Source organism: Sciurus carolinensis, chromosome 11 (genome assembly GCF_902686445.1).
Source record: "Sciurus carolinensis chromosome 11, mSciCar1.2, whole genome shotgun sequence".
NCBI classification, from domain to species: domain Eukaryota; kingdom Metazoa; phylum Chordata; class Mammalia; order Rodentia; family Sciuridae; genus Sciurus; species Sciurus carolinensis.
Window position 1 is genome coordinate 97062415 of NC_062223.1, and position 15993 is coordinate 97078407.

General features: G+C 35.8%; 1 protein-coding gene across 3 annotated transcripts in view; it reads right to left on the minus strand.

Moving 5' to 3' along the window:
* Positions 1 to 10200, minus strand: part of Mtmr2 (myotubularin related protein 2) — a 109570-nt gene extending 99370 nt beyond the window's left edge. For 2 of the 3 annotated variants that reach the window (XM_047516734.1, XM_047516736.1), the window contains exons 1-2: positions 9873 to 10199; positions 1026 to 1096 (exon numbers count right to left, since the gene is read on the minus strand). Coding sequence is in view for 1 of the 3 variants with exons in the window: in XM_047516733.1 (XP_047372689.1) it covers positions 9873 to 9952 (80 nt within the window). In the remaining 2 variants the exon portion in view is untranslated. Of the gene's footprint in view, positions 1 to 1025; positions 1097 to 9872 lie in introns of all 3 variants that reach the window. The other variant, XM_047516733.1, reaches the window with a different exon arrangement.
* Between the last annotated feature and the right edge of the window lie 5793 nt (positions 10201 to 15993).

Below are 15993 nucleotides of genomic sequence, written 5' to 3' on the forward strand. Positions count from 1 at the left end.
GAATTCTATAGACATGAAACACAATGAGTTGTCTGGCCCCCCAAAAAAATTATAGCATGACTTGGTAAAGTCTAGAACTGAGAATCAGGAGATCATCTTTAGCACTAAATATCTCTGTGACTTTGAAAGAAAAGTCATCAACTATTCCTGGCCTTCTAACATTTATTGTGCACTTAGGTAACTTAATCAATTTCTCCAGGTCTATCCTCAATTTGCAAAGTTACAGAGCTGGACTAGACTGCTGAAAGTATCTGGATCAATGAACCACAAACTTTTAAGAGCAGATTTTGGGTCTACTTCCAATGATTCAGAATGTCTGGTCTGGAATTTAGGAAGTTAAATGCTGACCAAGGACCACAGGTAACTGAAATATGCAGGGAGTCCTCAGTGACACTTGAGAAGCACTAACTAAATGATCTCAAATGCTCTTAACAATATAAAAAGATGATGCAACTGGTCTTAGCACCAAGCTCTTAGGAATATCTACCATAGTGTGGGAGACACAATAGATAACGAAACAAATATTCAGAGAGGGGAAAAAAGGAAAGAAAGGAGCAGGCAACCAAATAAAGGTAGGGAAAAAAGGACAAAGGGTTGTTAGCAAACTGATAATTATTTTAGACTAACAAACATACCAGACAGTAGCAAAATTAAACTAAGGTAAAAATAAAAACACATCAGCAGCTGGAAAGCAAAGACCTCTGTCTACACAAATACAACTTTATATATAACATGAACCTTTGTCACTCTCTTCTCAAGTTAAACTGTAAAGTACTAAGCAGGAAAAGGAAGAAAATAATACATGGAAGTAAAATAAAATTCTCATGGATTATTACTGGATGTCTGAAATTCAATGAGTGTCTTCCCCAAGAACAAGTGAACAAAGAATTTTCAAGACTGGATCTTGAAATTGGGATTGAAGTCTGAAATTAGTGATTACTCATATGCACAAAATTCATTTGGGACAATATGGATTCCAGAAATATTAACTTCTGTCCACCTTTTGCATTTTCCCATTCACTTACATTATAATTTTTGAGATGTTTTATCTTCACTTCTGATGATCTTCAAATGTCAATGGCTCTTAACACATTAACTGTAAACAAACACAAAGGAACTTAGGGGAATTCAGATATTTAAGGAAGCCTAGAGTTAAGTATTCTAAATCACTGTGTAAAGGTTGTTGGGGGTTGGGAGGCTTTGGTATTATTTACCTGCTTCATAATTTATCTGATCTTCAAAATATAAGACCATTCTTTTAAATAAAAAATACTTCACCCATTTACTCAAAGGGCAAAGAAGACAAATTATCCTATTTTCTGTCTGGAAAAAAAATTCAAAGCTAAGGAAATTTCTCTCCAAATATGTCTACTCCAAATTTGCTAATGTATCATGTACCTTTACCCTTCTCTAACATGGCAACACATTAAGAAAATTCACATCCTCATTACTACCACCCAATAAACCTGCCCTGGGACTGCCCTCTAACTAAAAAGATCTGACTTGGACCAAAGACAAAAAATCTTCAGGCATGAGCAGTTCTTTGAAGCACACACAGATCCCGAAGACTTGGATTCAAATGTCAAACTATTCTCTCTAATCTTCAGTTTTCTTAAGAATCTATAAATGGAAAAATTAATAGTCTACTTTATATAGTTATGAGGATTACATAAGAAAATGCATAAAGAATTTAGCACCATACCCAGCACATAGTAAGCACACACACTAAACACATAAATGTCAAATGCTATTACTTATATTACATTGTTTACTAATACTAATTCCATAAATCGATTACAAATGTCTACCATTTGGAAAGCATAGGTTTTCTCAAGTGTTTCTATTTTTTAGCTTTCTGCCTTTGGTATAATGAAAGAATGTTTTCTAATATTAACAGAAGACATTCACACAATACAAAAATTTGTTTTTGACCTTTGCAGTTATCTTGGCTTAGTTCAAGAAAATTATTATGAGATGATAAGTTCTATGAAAATTACTCTGAGGCAGTTATTTCCCCTTACTAATACACAAACTCCTGACAAAAGGCTACTCTGACAACTGCTCATGTGCTTCTTTCTATTAGGAAAAGCAATTCTGCTGAGAAGGAAGATGGCAATAGTTGTGACTTATGCTATTAAACCCTCTAAGACTGATGAACAAAGGTCCTATCAATCCAGGGGAGACTTATCTACCCTTCTCTACTTGCTCCAAAATAATTAAACTCCTTATGTTTGAAAGTACACAACTAAAATATAAATATTTAGGTAAGGCAATACAAGAATACATAAAGCATTGATTTCTCTGGTTTTTTCAATAAAATTTTTAGGTCAAGGATATAAAACAAACACAAACTATTGGCAAAAGCTTTCATAAACTAATACAGCATAAGATGACTAGTTTTATTTCCCATATGAAGACCACACGCTTAAAATTGAAACAATAGAAAATACCTAAGTAGAACCTGATGTAACATTCTAGAAGGAGATCAATCATGGATACTTGGTTTAGAAATTGACACAAAACTGGAGAGGAGTAAACAGTCTAAAGCTCATTACCACCACTACTTTCACTACTTTATTATGGAATTCCTTGAGTTCTTAAAATGAAATAGCATAGCTGCTCATTCTTCATTTGATTTCAACTTGCCTGTCAGATAAGAATCTAACAATTATTAAATGTATCACTTTCATTTTATGGTCCTCAATTAGGATTGTAAAAATATGGCCCAAATACACAAAGAAGTACAAAATTAGAGTTCAGAGTGTTCCAAGATTGGGGTCTCTTTTTCAGTAGGTTACAATATACCACCTCTCTCTTTCAATATATTTTCTATTTTTTGGTCATTGCATTTGAAAATCTAAGAGTATCTTTGGAATAAGTGAAGTGTCCTAGACTTTAACTGGAAAACGTCTTTTTAAATTTTAAATCATTAATTTGTATACCATGGAGAAGCAGCTGATTGTCTTCAATACCTATCCTCTCCTATTCCTTAATGACAGAACCCCCAATTTTTAGCTCAGCACAAGGACTTTCAGAAAAGATTGAATATACAAACCCCAATGGTTAGCCATGGCCATGGAACCAATAAGATATAAGCTCAACAACTACTTATGACTGCCAAGAGTCCTTTAAAGAGAGGGATTATGCCCTACTTCTTCCCTTTCTTCTGAAGTTGTAATGGCTAGAGCTCCAATAGCAATTGCTGTTTAAGAGGTAAAGATGGAATATAAGATACATGAAGAATATGGGTCCTTGATCCATATCAGATCTGTATTGACTATCTCTGAGCTTTTAAGTGGCTTAAAAAATATATCTGGTTTTAAACCACTGCTAGTCTGGATTTTCTGTTATATTCTGTTGGGAATATAGCTCAGAGGAAGAGCACTTGCCTAGCAAGCACAAGGTCCTGGGTTCAATCCCCAGCACTGCAAATAGATAAATAAGTAAATCAAGTGAAACATAACCTGAAGAAATGAATCAAGAATTAGCCAAATATTAGTATTTAGATTTTTGAAATTTATATATTAAAACATATTTTGGAGTTTATTTTATTAAGTTTAAAACACAGTACCTGCCCTTAGTTGATATAAATTATAAAGTATTTAAAGAGCCTAAGAATCTTTAAAGAATGAAAGAAAAGAAAGAAAATGATTCAGTAGTTAATATTGTGAGTCCTAGGGAAAAGCACAATTGCTTGTAATACAGGCACAGGAGAGGAAGCTGAAGTTACTATTTTCATTAAGAGGACATCTTCCATAGTCCCTTTTATTTTAATAGCCTTGTACCAACCTTTTTATAGAGTTCCATTTTTAACCTGATTTCCTGTGGAAAGCAGGCTTATAAAATCATTTCCTATCCTTGAATATCACCTCTTCAAGAGTTTTTAATACTCTCTACTTATTTAACTAAATCCTAAGACACAAAGATAGCAAGTGCTTTACATATTCAAAACCATTTTCCTTAAAAGGGAAAATATTCCATACTAAAATCTGGAGGATTTCCACTACTCAAATCCTAAATCACATGCAATCTTTGGCTCTGATGATTCTGAATACAATAGTGTTAACTTGGCAGCTTTCTAAAATAAACTTATTGCTTTTTGAACATCTATATCCAGGTTATTTCCTTCCCTTGGGCACAATCCACATTTCACTGAAGTCAGTGATGACTTCTTTATAACACATTTTAAAACGCTTCTTACCAATAACGTATCAAAATAAGAATTTTTTAAAAGGAACAAAAAAGCCTACAACTTGGACTTTTGATTTGTTACGCATAACTGAGGAAAAGTCAGAAAATTCCCCTTAAAAATTAGATACAATAAATCAACAAGAGATGACGTTTATCTTTCACTCCTTTAGTTAAGGTATTTACAAATACGCTCTCAAATAATAGGCTTATCACACCTCTGGCTAATATAAACCCTAATTTAGTCTTTTTCAACTAATGTAGATGAAGTTCTGAGGCACTAGGTAGCAGATCCAAGGCAGTGAGTGGCTCTCAAACTTCAGCATCCATCAGGATCACCTGAAGGGCTTATTAAAACAAACAGTGGTTCCCACCCTCAGGGTTCTAGATTCAGTTAGGTCTGAGATATGTTGCTTAGTGGTAGAGCACCCCTACCTTCAATCCCCAGAATGGAAAAAATAAATGCATTTTTAATAAACTTCCAAGTGAGGCTGATACTACTAAGAGAGGGATCCTACTATGGGAACTACTAATTTACATTAAAGAAAACTATGGATAGCATAAGAAGCAAAGAAGAAAAAGTGTACAGGATCCAATCTCAGCTACAGTATGAAACTGCATACTTGTGAGTGGCGATTACTCTTGTTAAAAATCCTTTCTTTAAAAATCTAGATAATAATTACTAATTAATTCACAATAATATTGGGTCTTTTAGAGTCCTGGAAAAATGAAATCCAAAAAAAGTAATTTTTAGATTACCAACATGTTCAGTAGCTGATGCAAAGTTCCAATAACAATACCAAGTTTGTAGGTTCAACTGGTAGCTTCACTTTGCACTACCATCTATAGTTTGCAACAATAATTCTGGACAGCTGCCTCAAAAGTCATGCCAAGAGTCACAATGTAAGACTGTGATTTACACATATCCATCACGACTGCTGAATTAATATGTCAAAAGCATACTTCCTACCAACATATAATTTTTAAGAGACCTTGAAGTTGAAACTAAAGAGGACACCTTGCAACAAAACATGTTTTAGAAATCTTGGAAACTGTTCCACCTCTTTAGGCTATAAAAATAATCAAAACTCATTAAAACAGAAATTCAAGATTTGCTATTTTCAAATGATGGTAATTTTAAGGAAGACATGCATTTTAAAAATGCAATTAGTTGGGGACTACTATGAGTATGTGTACTTGTCCTTTACTTTTTTTTTGTGGGGAGGTACCAAGGATTGAACTCAGGGGCACTCAACCACTAAGTCACATCCTAAGTCCTATTTTGTATTTTATTTAGAGGCAGAGTCTCACTGAGTTGCTTAGCATCTTGCCATTGCTGAGGTTGGCTTTAAACTCACGATCCTCCTGCCTCAGCCTCCGGAGCTGCTGGGATTATGTGCCACTGGCTGCCCTATTTTTTTTTTTTTTAAAGTGAGTTAAATGTAAATATGAACTGCTCAAAAATACTAATGAATTTATCACTAAAAATCATCTGATAAAACAAAAATAACCTGGAACAAAAAAGTAGTGGCCAGAATGAGACCATAAGGTTATATAATGGATAAAAGAAATACACATTTAATAAAATGACTGACAAGAAAAGGGAGTCAAAGTAATCAAGAGTAGTAAAGGGTGAGGGTTGGGATTGTAGCTCAGTGGTAGAGTGCTTTCCTAGCATATGTGAGGCACAGGGTTCAAATCTCAGTACCACATTAAAAATAAATAAAAAAATAAAAGTCAATCAACAACTAAAAATTTTTTTTTTAAAAAGAGTAGCAAGTAGCAAAGGGTGAAACAGGTAGGTGAAAGGGAACATAATAACCTTAATATAGATAGGAATGGGACCTGAAAAGATAATGCAGTTAGTAAAATCCACATAAAATTAACTTCAGCTTGAACATGAAATAGGAACTGATCAGGCTAAAAGAAGAAAACCTTTTCAATCCCTTGAATGGGAACAATAAATAGAATTAGTGGTGAGAATTCAGACATTCTTTTATTTAGAAGTTCATAGAGCACATGTTTGGCACTAGATTTCTTACCATTTGACTACACATAGTAAAAAGTAAAATAATGGAAAGAAACCTATTCAAGTACAAACTGAAAAATGGAAATAATAGTGTACAAACTGAAAAATGAAAAACTAGACTAAAGATGGCAAAACTACCATGAAATGCTGCTACCTTGTTATAATTCTGAATGTCAGGCCTACCCTAGCATCCAGCTTACAATCTTGTTTTATTTATATACAAGATCCATATAGTTCTATTTGCATCAAGAACCAGAGCAAGACCAACAAGAATAAAATTATGAACTACAGTAAGATTATCAGTATGCTGAAGTAAATTTTTCCGCAACTCTCTGAGGGGCTGGGAACATTCAAGAATACACAAGAGTTGAGTGTTGCTTGGCAATACCAAGCAACACTCAACAGAGAAAACTACATTTTTTAAGGATGCTTGTTGACAAAACTACAATTGGTTAGAGGACAACTATCTGAATTATCATATAAAGAATAAAACTGCTCTTTTATGACCAAAGGTATCAGGTCCATGGTCTAGAAAAGTCAGAGACAACAGCAACTCTGAAACAACTACGGGGGTATATGAAGACTCAACATATGTTTAGTAGACTGCACAAAGGCTTTTATAGAACTTCAACAGAGTGTGTCATTTTCAAAAAACAATGAGCAACCAAATAGGTTTCTGTACTATTTTTCAGATTTATGTCCATCCTTCTTCCAAGAAGAGCTGAAAACATCAATAAACACTTAAACATAATATTTCAATTCAGTTCTATCTGAATTGAAGAAACTATCTGAAGAAACTAGAGCTGCATATATTACCAGGTTCAGTTATAAATTTGACCTAAGTTTGTTGCTAGGCTGAAGAGAAAGATAGTCACATTCCTATTTCCTAACAAACTGGTAGCAATCACATTTTTTTTTTTACATAAATAATTTTCCTTGTAGCTAATTCAGCAGCAATTTGTCACTATTGTGCAAAAGACATTCTGTGACACATTTAACAGTATTAACTATTACATAACTGATTATATAGTCATATCAATGTTAAAACAGATGCACAAGAAAATTTTCTAATTGAGTCTCTATAAAAACAAAAAGCTATAACAAACTACACTTAAAGGGTGACAGTACTGCAAAACTCTCAGTCAAAATACCAATATTTGGTATTGTCACAGATTAACAAAAAGTAAAAACATAAAACTAAATAGACCCTTAACACAACTTTTTAAACTATCCTGCCTGTGTTTTAGATCACCTCTGACTGTTAGCCTAAATGAAGTTTAAATGCAAGTTTTCTAACATGTGTATATTAAGAAAGCTATTATATATGTTGATTAGAAAGAGTGCCGCAAATGAATATGATGATTAATGAAATTTAAAAGGTGAAAGAATGTGGTAGGGTAACTTCTATATGTACATATTCAATAAATGTTATTTTTCTGCCTTACTTAAGAAAGAAATAAAAGCTGGCTTTCTCTTCTGGAAAATACGAAGTCAATTTGTCCTGAGGGGAGGCTACTATAGTCAAAATTCTATCTAGTTGTTTTTCATTCTCTCAAATTCATATATCAGTAAGACTTTTTTATTAAGAAACAAAAATACATATACAAACTTTAAATCTGCTGAACTTTGTTTCTTTTCAGGAAACTAATGTGTCAGAGTGCTATAGTTAGAAATATTAGGGAGCTTTTTGTTTGTTTTGAAATTTTTTTAGTTGATGGACTTATTTTATTCATTTCTTTATATGTGGTGCTGAGAATCGAACCCAGTGCCTCACACATGCAAGGCAAGTGCTCTACCACTGAGACACAACCTCAGCCCCAGAACATAACTTTTTAATAATAGACAATATTTATTTAGTCTAATTTCAAAATCCAAAACAAAAGATTATAAAGGTAATACCTTAATAGGTGGTAAGTATGCATTCAGCTAAGTAATGTCATTAAAAGATTTAAAAAACAGAATTTTAAAGTTTCAAGATACCTGATAGATTTTCTACATCAATCCCATATTTTAAAAGATGAGAAAACTTCAGACTAAAAAGAGTAGATGATACAGGCCAGATAGCTAGCTGACTTCAGCATGGAGCCTACTGATTTTCAGTACTTCCTTCTAACATACCTATGCTGCCTTCTTTAACTCCTTTCCCTTGCATTAGAATACTAGTTGTGTCACCTGTTTTCTTTATATTTTATTATTCTGAACATTAGTTGTCATTTGTAACTTTTCCATAAAACTAATTTTTCCAGTTTTTTAAAATTGAAGGTCTTACAGTTGAGCACATGTATCCTCAGTTTTCTAAATTTAATTTTAAAAACTTGAAACAAATGTATACTATATATAATGAAAGGAAGAGAAAAATTCTTATCTCCTGAGTAATTTAATGTACAAATTCAATAGATCATTGATCACCTATGACATGCCAGATCTATGTTAAGTGCTGGAGATATGAAGATGACTGATATGGTACTTGCCTTCAAACAGCTGATAACTACTAAAGAAGAATTAAACCAACAATTAAGAGTGTAGTTGTTAAGGAGTGAAAAAGGAGTGAGCAAAAGCTATACATGTATATAAGGGAAAGAATCTAATTTGGAATGATGAGATTAGTCAAAGGTTCCTCAATGAGGTACTAAATGAATATCAATGGGAAAAAAAAATGGTAGCATCACCCACATTTAGAAGAGTCCAAAATGAACTCTTAAAAGGGCAACTCAACTTATTCAAATGAAAATTGTGTGCTCACACAGCAATTTAGTACCTAATAACAGAATGTTTTAATGGAAAAGACCTGATTTAATTGTAGCTTCATAACAAATACTATTTCTTACAAAAATTTTAAATTACTATTCTAACATTGAAAAAAAAGACTACATCTAAAACATGTCCAGTTAATATTCACAACAGCTCTCTACAAAGATGTATAAAGTCCTACTCAAAATTCTAGAATAAAATAGCCAAATGTTTCCAGAAAAATGACAAGGTGGAGAACCAGTAGCCCAAGAGGGATGAAAATTAACATTACTAATTTTGCTTTCGTAAACCGGTAAGGATAAAGACTACTGAGATTCCTTGATACTGACTTTCAGCTGGAAGACTGAGAAACTCAGAGCACAGGGGACACTTTTATTTACATATTTAAGCAAAATTGGGGAATGAGGAGAGAAATGGAAGTGTGGGGCAAAGCGTGAAAGAGAAACGATGAAAAAGAAAAAAGGGGGGTTGAACATGAACACAAAAACTAAAGACTAAAGACGTAAAAACGGATGGAGGAAAAACTGACAGATGGTTTTGGAAAGAGTGCTAAAGACAAAAAGGCAAGAAATGAGGGGGAGAGTGGGGGAAGGGCTGTCCAAAGAAAGAATTGGGAATCAAAGATAAGAAAACCAATTAACTGGAGCTACCACTTCCCGGGAGAAACGAGACTGAATAAAAAAGGTGGCGGGACCAAAACAAAAACAGCGAGTTTTCACCTCCTTTTCCTCACCCTCACCCTCACCGCCCCAGAGAGAGAGAGAGAGGTAGAAGTGATTTCCAAGTCTCAGCGAAGGAATTCGGAGCAGCCTTCAGGAACCAGGATCAGGGGCCCACCCGGCGAGTCCCCGGCCCCTCTCCATCCCCCTCGGACGCTGGGCGGGGCCCTGGGAGTCCGGGTTACCTGGACAGGGAGTCCACGCTGGGCGGCCGAGCCGCCAAGGGCTGGGAGCCCAGACTCTCGCAGCTTGAGCTCTTCTCCATGGCACGGCCGGGGCTACGAGAGCGAAAGGCTGAAGGGACTCCGCGACTGCCAGGCGGGAGGAGCGAAGGGCGGAGTGCGCCGGGTAGGGGCCGCAGTCAGGCCAGCGCCGGCCCGGGAGGGAGACCGGAAGCGGCCATGTTCCCCCAGACTGCACCGCGCCCGGGGTCTGCGGCCGCGGGAGGACCCCGCGGCGCCCCTCGGACGCGGCTGCGCTGCCCGCGTTCCTTTGCCCCGCCCCCCGCACGCCACCGCGCCGGGGAGTGTGGCCGAGGGCTGAGGAGGACTCGGGTGATGCCCCAGGGAGGGGAAATTCTGGAGATGAGGGTAAATAAGGGAAAACCAGGATCTCAAGAGAAGAAAGAGACAAGGAGCTGAGGGCCTGGCAGTGATTGAGACAGGAATGTGGAGTCAAGAAACGTGGGCAGGCTGTAGGATGAGGAGGCAGAAGGAACGTGAGGGGCCAGGGAAAGAGGAGAATAGGGGTAAAGAACACGGAGACCAGAGATGACAAAGTGTTCAGAACAAGGAGCTGAAAATATTGATCATGGGATGAGAATGGCTTGGTGCCACTAAGACATGGCTTCAGAATCTAGTTTTGCCAGTTACCCGCAGTGTAACCCAGACCACTGATCCTCAGCTCCCTTATCCCTAAAAAAAGGAAGAGTATTCTTACAGAGTAGATGAATTTATAAGGGCTTGGCAAGTAATAAAAGCACACAAATATTAGCCGTTAGTATTACTACCTACTTCAAGGATTGATAGGGTGGTTTGTACTAACGTACATAACAAATTCAATAAATGGTAGATATTATGAGGAGGAGATATAGGAGGGGTGGCAGAGCATTGAGAAGTGACTGGTAAGGAAAGGGTAGAAGAAAATACAGGTGGAAGAACATGGAATGCTCAAAACTGTTTCCACCTCTGACCGGCATTGTAGAACAAGCACTGGGAAAGAAGCAAACTTCCAGGGTTGACTGTGGCTTGGATTGTATGGATTTGTGGGACGTGGAAGTGTCTGTAAAGGAAAAGCACTTTGTCATTAATCCATTGTCCCCAGAAGTATGGAAGAGGGAATTGAGAGGTAACTGATAAATCCACAAGAAGAATCAAATATATATACTACTGAATTCACTGGTTTTGTATAGAGGATCAACTTGCAGTGATTCCCTGCCCTTTCAAATCCCCACACTCCCACCCACTCAGAGCAGGAAGGGAGTGTGGAAAGATAGAACTGTGATAAGAGAACAGGAAATGGGTAAAGGGGAAATGTTTCTGCTTGTAATTTTCTGTTACAAAGGATACAGGAAGAACATAGAAAGGACACCATAATGGAATTTTTCAAATTGAGACAGAATCTCAGTCACCTCATGTGTGGGTAATTAGGATCCAAAGACTGACCTTTCCACAAAAACTATCCAGAGTCTGGAGAGTAAAGAGTAACAGGTAGAGTAAAAACTTGGAGGATATGACCAACCGAATGAGTTTCCCATTTTTGGTGACTGGTTAATAGACAGCCAAAAATTGTGAAGCAGCACAGAATGGCAAAAACTCCCATTGAAAGTGTGCTTTCTAATTTGAAGACCCAAGGAAAGGGACCTCAGGGAAGCTAGAAAGTGAAGCAGGAATTTCAAAAAGAGAAAACCAGAAAGAAGGACTCTAAACTCTGTCCCTGATTAAGTCCTAATTTGATTCAAACATAGAATACAAGGGATCCAGATAAAAGAACTGAAATGAGATTTAAACTGTTACCTACATGAGCAAAACTGTTTCTGTTGAACCAAGTTAACTACCTACTAAACAAAGTATCCACAGAAGAATATAACAAAATCCAAAAACCCAGAAATTCCAAAAGATAATTTTCAAAATCTCTAGGGCATAATCCAAAATTACTTGAAGTACCAACTACATAATCCAAAAGTATGAATAAAATCAGACCAATTCTCAAAAGTAAAGGTCAGATGTTAAACTCAAGAGGGCATGTAGGAATTATCCTACAATGGTTTAAAGCAGCAAAAATAAAAACATTCAATGAAATAAAGAACAATACACTCTTCTAAATGAAAAGACACTAAATCTCAGCAGAGAAATTGAATTCGTAAAAAAAAAGGTACAAATAGAATTTTAAGAAATTCATTAAATAAATTCAATAAAAATATTCAGTGGCTGAACCTAATGGCAGAATGGACATGATAGAGAAGAGTATCAGGAACTTGAAGACATCAGTATAAATTATCCAATCTAAAAAACTTTTGAAAAAATGTTAACAAAATCTGAGACACATGTAGGATAATATCATCTCATATAATGTATAGGTAATTAAGAGTTTCAAAAGAAAAGAATTAGGAAGAAGAAACTAGGAGTAGCCGAAAACTTTGACCAAAGACAAATTTACATATTTAAGATGTTAAACATATAAAATATGATAAATACAAAGAAGAATAGGCACAAAGAAAATCATGCCTTAGGTCATTATGTTCAAACGCCGAAAAACAAAGATAAAGAGAAACTTGGGAGCGGGGAAATGGCACTTGTGGTCCCAAAAAGAAGAATCACAATTCTAAAGAGCACAAATTTCCTAGGAAGTATTGATGATAGAAAATAGTACAATGTTACGCCACCTGCAATTCCCCTCAGTGCTTGACAAGGATTCCACCGAGTATAAAAGATGTTTGCAAAGTCTATCATATTGGGAATTCGGTTGTGGACTTTCCTTCCTTGCTAGTTTAATATGTGTAGGTTTACTCTTAATATTTTATATGTTTTCCCTGAAAACAGGGGTCTTAACAGAACCAGGGTTAAAACATAAAAACCAGACTTCTAATGGAATAGTGATTTCAGATTTTGTCATTTGTAATGAAACTTTGAGTAACCAAGAAAGTTATGAGAAAATACAAAAATAGATTCTAGCTGCCGATCCCCTGTTGACTACTCTCAGATGACCTGAAGTATGTAGGCAAATAACTCCAACCCCATCAGGAATGATTAACAGGAACAGAAGAAATAAAGAAAATAGAGTTCCTAGAGTTAAAACACCTTATGACAATGCTTATTTAATTAATGGAAAGCCATGACATCCTTACAGAGGGATGCCTCTTAAGCCCCTGGATTTAGACCCTCCTTCATCTCCCACGAGATATTTAGATGTAAAATCAGGACATGTTATAATTGGTTTGAAAGTATACATACAAGAGTGCAAGATATTCCATTTCTTAAAGATTAGGATTTACTAAATGCTGTAAATATTATTGGTCACCTATCCCCCGGAGAAAAAGTTCCTCAATGTTAAGTTCACACAGCAGAAGATGATGTCATATTATTGTTAGCTTAAACTGTCTAGCACTTATTAACCACAGCAGTAGCCACACAACTGACATTTACTCAACCCTGCTGAACTTGCTTTTACCTTTTTGATTAGTTAAGCAATAATAATGTGTCTTATTGTTTAGTTATAGGTTATCATGAGTAAGCAATTACTAAAAATAATTAGAATACTTCATTGCCTGGTCTAGTAATGATTATACAAGATATTTTTGTTATTTTTCTTTGTGATCTTTTTCTGTTCTGGAAAAACATGTAACTGTCAACCTTTTAATGTATAAAAAGCTGGATGGGAAAAATAAAATTTAGAACTTAGCATCCATTCCTTGAGTTTGTGTTGCTTTGTTCTCCACCTTGCCTACTCCATCACCTGTGACCACTACGACCCCTGCTAGGGCTGGACCCCGGCAGTACAACTTCTTTGAAGTTGACGAGGGACGGTGAAAGAATTCTATATACTGCAAAAACATTTTTCAAGAAGGTGTAATAGGGCTGTGAGTTGTAGCTCAGTGGTGAGTCCTGACCTAGCATGTGTGAGGCCCTTGGTTTAATCCCTAGTACATCCCCCCCAAAAGTAAAGATAATTTTAGATCAGGAAAGGTTGAGATCATTTATTACCAGCAGACACACAATACAATAAATGAATGCTAAAGGAAATTCTTCATATTAAAAAAAGTGATACTGAAGGAAACTCAGACATTCAGATTGAAGGTTAGAAATGGGAGAACCTGGATAAATATAAACAATTACTTTTTCTCTAAATGTCTTTAAAATATATACATCTGTTTAAAACAAAAATTAAAGCATTTCTTAGTGATTTTGTAATATATACATAATCTACATGGCAATAAAGATTGTCAGAGATGTTGGTAAATGGGCCTATATAATTGCAAAGTTGCTCTACTTTATGTAAACTTGTACAATATGAGCTCTGAAGAAGTTTTATGGTAAAGTAGTAGTAGTAGTAGTAGTAGTAGTAGTATTTTAGAGATTGGAAGAAAAAGTCCTGAGGCATTGACAGTTTAAATATCCTATGGTAACATGAAATAGCATAAGGGACCAAAGTTTTTTTCTTTTTTTGAAAAGAAAGGTTGATTTATTAATAATTCATTAGGTAAGCACAAGAGTCTCCATGGAGTATTTCAATACTAAGCTAGTCTGAGTATATATACTAGATCTGACTGTATCTTCAATTGCTTATGGGTTCTCTCAGCCTCAGTTCTCTAATACCTATTTACCTTCTCCCTGTGTAATGTATGATTACACAAGTGGTGTGAATCTACATCATATACCACCATAGAGACAAAAAGTTTTGTCCTATTTCTGTACAGTGAATCAAAATTCAGTCTGTAAAAATAAAAAATTAAGAAATTAAAAAAAGAATTTAGCTCTCACTTCGTATTAATATTTTTTTAAATTTATTTATGTATTTATTTTTATTATTGTAAACAAATGGGATACATGTTGTTTCTCTGTTTGTACATGGCGTAAAGGCATACCATTTGTGTAATCATAAATTTACATAGGGTAATGTTGTTTGATTCATTCTGTTATTTTTTCCCCTTCCCCCCACCACTCCCACCCCTCTTTTCCCTCTATATAGTCCTTCCTTCCTCCATTCTTGGCCCCCTCCCTAAACCTAACTCTAACCCTAACACTAACCCCTCCCACCCCCCATTATGTGTCATCATCCACTTATTAGCGATATCATTCGTCCATTGGTTTTTTGAGATTGGCTTATCTCACTTAGCATGATATTCTCCAATTTCATCCATTTGCCTGCAAATGCCATAATTTTATCATTCTTTATGGCTGAGTAATATTCCATTGTATATATATACCACATTTCTTTATCCATTCATCAATTGAAGGACATCTAGGTTGGTTCCACAATCTGGCTATTGTGAACTGAGCACCTATGAACATTGATGTGCCTGTATCTCTGTAATATGCTGATTTTAAGTCCTTTGGGTATAGGCCAAGGAGTGGGATAGCTGGGTCAAATGGTGGTTCCATTCCAAGTTTTCTAAGGAGTCTCCACACTGCTTTCCAGAGTGGCTGCACTAATTTGCAGCCCCACCAGCAATGTAAGAGTGTACCTTTCTCCCCACATCCTCGCCAACACCTGTTGTTGCTTGTATTCTTGATAATCGCCATTCTAATTGGGGTGAGATGGAATCTTAGGGTGGTTTTGATTTGCATTTCTCTTATTACTAGAGATGTTGAACATTTTTCCATATGTTTGTTGATTGCTTGTAGATCAATTCTGTGAAGTGTCTATTCATTTCCTTAACCCATTTGTCAATTGGATTATTTGCATTCTTGGTGTAGAGTTTTTTGAGTTCTTTATAGATTCTGGAGATTAGTGCTCTATCTGAAGTATGAGTGGCAAAGATTTTCTCCCACTCTGTAGGCTCTTTCTTCGCATTGCTGATAGTTTCCTTTGCTGAGAGAAAGCTTTTTAGTTTGAATCTATCCCAGTTATTAATTCTTGCTTTTATTTCTTGTGCTATGGGAGTCCTGTTGAGGAAGTCTGGTCCTAAGCCGACATGTTGAAGCTCTGGACCTACTTTTTCTTCTATAAAATGCAAGGTCTCTGGTCTGATTCCGAGATCCTTAATCCATTTTGAGTTTAGTTTTGTGCATGGTGAGAGATATGGGTTTAGTTTCATTCTGTTGCATATGGATTTCCAATTCTCCCAGCACCATTTGTTGAAGAGGC